The sequence below is a fragment of the Mizuhopecten yessoensis genome, unplaced genomic scaffold (genome assembly GCF_002113885.1).
Source record: "Mizuhopecten yessoensis strain PY_sf001 unplaced genomic scaffold, ASM211388v2 hete_36182544, whole genome shotgun sequence".
NCBI lineage: Eukaryota > Metazoa > Mollusca > Bivalvia > Pectinida > Pectinidae > Mizuhopecten > Mizuhopecten yessoensis.
The window spans coordinates 1-6,220 of record NW_018485606.1 but is presented as its reverse complement, the minus strand read 5'-3'; the positions used below and the strand labels follow the sequence as shown (position 1 = coordinate 6,220).

The window sequence follows — 6,220 nt, the reverse complement described above, 5'->3', positions numbered from 1 at the left end:
GGCAGATATCTGATGACCTTTCCTATTTTACATTACATTACCTGGGCACAGTTCTCTTGACCTTCCCTATTATACATTACAATACCTGTGCACAATTCTCATTACCTTCCTTAATGAACGACTAAATTCATGCCAATAATTCTACTCCTTTAACGCGGAACCATGTTAAACCAGATACATGTATTCCGGACTATTTGCATTCTGGCCATCTACATGTATATACGTTACACTCTTTGTACATTGAGCGGGTCACAATCGTTATTTTGTTCAGTAATGAAAAGTTCAAATGAACCAAGTTCCACACTTCAGGGACTAAAACAGCGGGTACTTACGATCGTCCGTTATCAAGATGGAGATGGAACGTGTCGTTGCCAAAATCTTTGAACGTTTCGTAGTGATGTCTGTCCAAATTGCCTGAAACAAATATAGAAATGCTGTAACGACGTCCATATTATAATTATGGTGGGTGTATTTAAAATAGTTACATGAAACGTGTCTAATGATTTCATATTTTTTTTTATTTAAAATACATTCTCGGTGTTTTTATGTAAAGTTGTCAGGTGTGTCACCTTTATAATGTTTGTACCTCTGCAGATTTAGAGACATGAGATATTACCCTGTATCCTATAATTTAATAGTATGAGGCGATTGATGTGTTACCTCGACATAATTAGGTGTGGGGTGTTCTTCAAAGCCTCGATTTGGCGACACCGTAGTGACCAAATTCGAGCGACCCCCACCCCACTCCCGCAACCTAACCGTGTCTATCGTGACACCTTTCATCGTGAAACACTATAAAATGTTCCCCTGCTGGTCCCATTACAGTACAACAGTTGTCATATAACCTTAGCTGTTGTGAAGAGGTCAAGTGCAATTTACACGAAATTGATAAAGCTCGATCCCAACTCTCCTGAAGAAAAGTAAGACAACCATTTCATGCTTTATGCAGCGTGCACATCGAACAAAATCGATAGCCCAGCCGATAGATCTTCTCACTTTTTTATTCAGATGTTTTCCCTTTCATACATGAATGCGTCTATCCTTTCTTTATTTCCTAAAACATTTTTTTGAAAGCAATTAAAGGCTATAATGACGTCAATGTTGCTACTACATGGCCCGGCGTATATGTTGTACTGAATTATCATTCTTATTCCTACGACGATTAGGTGTGCGCCAACATCTCTCGTCCCTGTGAAAATTCTTGTATATTATTCCATTCTAATTTGTGCTAGGATAGACATTTTACATGAGAAGCCATGGCGTTTATATGAAACATCTTCATAGTAATAAATTAACCAAGTCCCTTAATTGGATGAAACTGTCTAACATGGATATGCAATTATTATGTAAATGCAACCTGTCATAAGTGCACACAGTAAAACAGATTCATTCTGCGAGACAAACGCGAGATAAATTAAAACAAATTAATGTCTGCTTAAAAATATACCTTAAATATCTTTGTGTCGTTCATATACAGTAGTTCAAACGAATATCAGAATAAATATGAATAAAACAACCTTTCACCAAAATTATGAAATTACTCGTATTTCTTTAAAGACGTTTGTAAATAAATGTTTTTCTCTCTCTCAAAATGTGTCGTACAACCTTGTACAAGTCACGAAGACATCACTATTTGAGTTTTATATTATGACATTCATTCCACAACAGGTCATTTACAATTCATCCTGATAAATGACTTGTACGGTATGAATAATTAATTAACACAAACTCATATTAAAAAAAGAAATAGTTACGAAATAATGTATACAGACATACCCTCTATTTGACAGAAAATGTTTGACAACAGGAAATAGGATGTTGCAGCATAACCGAGAATCTCAAATGCTCTGAATAGTTTCGAGTTGGTTTTGTCCAAAGCGAGAATGCGTAATGTTTATGCTAAACTGAGTCTTTTTGGCGCAATGACAGTTCATTTGTTTGCAAACAATATATTAGGTCAATTCTTTGCAAATATTTATAAATAACGTTTGACATAACTTTTTTTTATCTTTATCACGTTACGTCCGTTCTATTAATCCTATCAAGTTCTAAGAACGCTATGTTCTGTGAGTTCAGACTTTCCCTTGGGAACAGTCCTCAGAACAAGCCTTATTCTTCGTAACTGCTCAAGTAAGACTTTTGCTAATTATTGCCATCAAGATCAGTCAAAATAATCGACTACAAAACCCAGTTTCCACATAATCTTATACCACTTCAGAAGTGGGCTACATACTGGATGTAAGGTTCAACACAACAAAGCATTATGGCTATCAACAGAAGAAAAGCTCCAACTATTCAAAGGAAAACCTCAGACTTCTATCTACATCAGAATTCCCAATATCTTGGAATCAATTTTAAGCGAACTTCTGAAGTGGACCTCCCAATACAAAAAACAGTATTCCCAATTTAATTCACACAGCTTACTGCTCTCTGGTCCGACATGCGCTACACCGATTTTGAAGGCCCCTTCTTCAATAGGAATATTGCAAACGAAATTTGGAAAAATACAGAGACGAGCAGCGCACTTTGAGAAAAAATACAAGAGATAAAGCATGTATCATCCATGCTTCAGGATACTAATGACAGCCATTCTTCGAGAGATGGAGAGATCGATGACTTCTCTTTATATTCAACATCATCCATGGCTGTGAAGCAAGCTATCACTGCTGACACCACAAAGTCAATGTAGCTCCAAGCTATTCAGATGAGGAGACTCCGAACAACATCATCATACCCGGACCTCGTCAAATACCCTACCATACCGTGGACCGGGAACCATTAGGACAGTCTACCGAAATTGCTATGACCAGTTAATTATCAAAACACTTAAAACCTTCCCTAGTTTTAAACCACGGCCGTGCCAAGGGAAATCCCCTGGAAGTTGCTTAATATATATTTTCAAGTAGTAAATTCTAAGACATTAAGTCGATACCATATAAATATCGATTAATACAAACCACGAGACCACTTCATGTTTGGGGGTATTACAATAATGTTCGGGTTTATTTCAATCATGTTTGGTATTACAATAATGTTCGGGGGTATTACAATCATGTTTTGGGGTATTACAATAATGTTCGGGTTTATTACAATCATGTTTGGGGGTATTGCAATAATGTTCGGGGGTATTTCAATACAACAATGATTTCTGAATTCCCTTGTTTGAGTGAAAAAGGCCATGAACGTGGTGACCTCTTCAAGATTTTTCATCTTCCCTCACAAAAACATTTCTCCCTCTATCTAATCGACTATTGTTATGCTGTGGTCCCACATTAGCCTACTTGTATTTCTAGAGTTGAAAGATCGCGTCGGATGTGATGACCACTTCGTCCATATTAGGACAACGTCATCGTACGTTCATGATTAACTCAAACACCTAAAATCCCAAACACATACAGGAGCAACGTCGGGCTAATATCATTTGCTCTTTCCGACTTAAGCGTTACATCTTTTACAGAAATCAGCCCTCACAGGTCCCATAGTGTGGCACGCCGAGTTATGAGAACGTGTCAACTCCTGACTTAGAAACCAATAAATAACTTGTGTCTCCGACAGAGTGGCAGATTGTGGGTTTTCATTTTCAAATTATTTCCCTCTTTACAATTAATGACTCACATGCAAACGTGACAATGAGTGAAGTACACACTATTTTTTTTTGTTAGCAGTGATCCTTACCAAATAATCTGTAACTGTTTCTTGTTTTCGTAAGTTAACAAGTAAATTGAGGATTAAAGTCTTCCAACAGCCAAGCTCATATGACAACTGTGTCCTCTGATGATGGAGCGACTTTAAGGTCATTTTAAAGCGACACCACACTTAAATGTCATAACCTTGACACCGTAGTATGACATTTCACTTGTCACTGTAATGACAACTAGCTAACCAGAAGTGTCTAGAGAGACAGTAATGAAAAGGAAAACGAGATAAATAGAACGGTAAAATGAGAAGTCCTGAGTGTCGTATTGGCTACAGAAGACAAACGTGTATATGTCTCTTTTCTGGGGCTCCGATATATTAAGTGATATCTCTATCATGAAATATTGATATCACTTAATAAATATGTGGTATGGGTTCAACAGTTGATATACAAACATTAAAAATCAACTTTCGTCATTTCATGAACGTTCACATAATATATTATCATTAATTCATTATGGTAATAAGATGATATCACTGCGTTGAAATGATATGATCTAGATAAGTAATTGTTGGTATCACTAATTGAACAATTAATATCGCTAATTCATTCTAGTGATTTCACCAAGTTTGCTTTGAAAACAAAAAGGAGTTGGATACTTATATTGCGAGCTGTCGAAAACGTCTGTTTCTTTGCCAAGCAAAGAGTGTAAATGACCGGTGTCCAATTTTCCTCTGGATAACTTTTAAACAAACTCTAAACTAAATTCCCGATTCTATACAGGACCACCCATGATTCTGTCACCCAAATCATCAAGAGTTTGAGCATAAGATTACATGAACTTTGGACCTTGCCTTATCGGAACATATGGACATAACTAAAGGCCTATAAAAGCTAACAACATTTGATATAACATATGTCAGATTAAGCTATGTACATAATTAGCACTGAAATATGATTACCTATGAAATATATACGTTTACGGTTTGTTTAGATATGTTTCTATTTTCTTTCTCCTTTAATTTCGCTTTCAATGGTATCTCAATCGGAACCTCTGGTTAGCCGGATTTTATGATGCCGTGCATATGGACGAATTGCCTTAAGCGTTGGTCAGGATGTACCATTTCAATGAGACAGAACTTCAAATAAAGAAGAACCTGAGCTGGTGCGATTGGAAGTTGAAACAGTCGGCGTTTGATCTATGATATCCCTACTTGTTTGGTAAAAGGAATTGGATAATGTGTATCCCACTGTCTGATAAATCGATCGTAGGAGATAGCTTGTTTATGTTTCCGCAGAACTTGGACAGCTCTTCTATGACCTCTACTTGGGGACGTCAAAGAGACGTGATCTACTGTGTTCCTATTACAACACTTTTGTCTTCTAACGTTGCTTTATATCCCATTCCTGTTGGAGGTGTCTAAACACTTTTGACTTGGTCGTGGTCAACAGTGTGGCTGGTACATTGAAATGACCAGTAAATGGTATCATCGTCAGTGAGCCTTACAAAAACAAACCAATACGGCCGATATAAATATAATTCAAAGAGGTACCAATAAAACACGCAAATATTAATGTACCTGTCATGAAGTCAAATACATGAGTGTCCATCAGGTCTAACAGTCGACGACCGGTGTTGTAGGGAGACTTCGTCTTCACTTTATCGCACAAATCATCGTACACCTCCCAGTAGGCTTTGCGGTGTTTGCTGTATGACCGTTTCCACGGGTTACGCCATGTTTTCCGAGCTGCTATCTTTTCAGGAGGAAGGAAAGCCGCCATTGATGATTCGAGTAAATCCGGGGACCCACAGATCGCGTGGCCTGAGTCGCAGTAATACGAACAGCTGCCATGGAAACAGAGATTGTTGGCTGAAATTAAAGAAACCGGTGTTAATGAGTTTAACGTTTATCGCCAAGACATGGTTTTAACAGAATATATCAGTATCGTAAAAGTTCCTATAACCCATCAGTCACTCAATCGAAGCCTGAAAGACTTACATTTTTCGTATTTAATAAACCTTCCTTGACAGGACGCCCCAGTTTCCAATAAATCAGATTATATTCACAAATAAGAACTAATCACTTAAGAGAAAAAACAACCAACCTTTTAAGGAGGTCAGGAAAAAAGGTTTTAATTTGTTATAAAGGGACTGATTAGTAAAAAAAATAATAAGAAACCTTGTTATAATGACAAAACCCTAGACTTAATTTCTGCAAAAAAATACAAGCCTTCCGTTATGGCCTACTGCAGCACTAAAATGGGCGCCCCTTCTTTACAGAGTATGATAATTCAGGACTTACTCTCTTTCCAACTCACACCAAAACCAAAAATATTGAAGTCTTATACTGTAATTTTCATAACAGAGCTAAAAATACCGATAAACTACCATTTCTGTAAACGGATTAATGAATAAGTGCTGAATGAGAAGTACATGTATACACTTAATTAATGAGATTCTTTGTACGTTATATTTACATCAGACTGTCGACGTATCCCGTTTACAGTTTTATCTCTCCATAACATGAAAGACGTAATGTTTATTATCGCTCTATGTAAAGTGTTACCATATGTTCCCGTTTG

At 37.0% G+C, this 6,220-nt stretch overlaps 1 protein-coding gene across 1 annotated transcript; it reads right to left on the bottom strand.

The window, feature by feature from the left end:
* Positions 1 to 79: 79 nt before the first annotated feature.
* LOC110444863 (extracellular serine/threonine protein kinase FAM20C-like) lies at positions 80 to 5,505 on the bottom strand. Its single transcript, XM_021489217.1, has 2 exons — positions 5,218 to 5,505; positions 80 to 414 (listed from the first exon to the last, which is right to left on the bottom strand). The coding sequence occupies exons 1-2, from the start codon at positions 5,417 to 5,419 to the stop codon at positions 329 to 331; spliced, it is 288 nt and encodes a 95-aa protein (XP_021344892.1). The 5' UTR covers positions 5,420 to 5,505; the 3' UTR covers positions 80 to 328.
* Between the last annotated feature and the right edge of the window lie 715 nt (positions 5,506 to 6,220).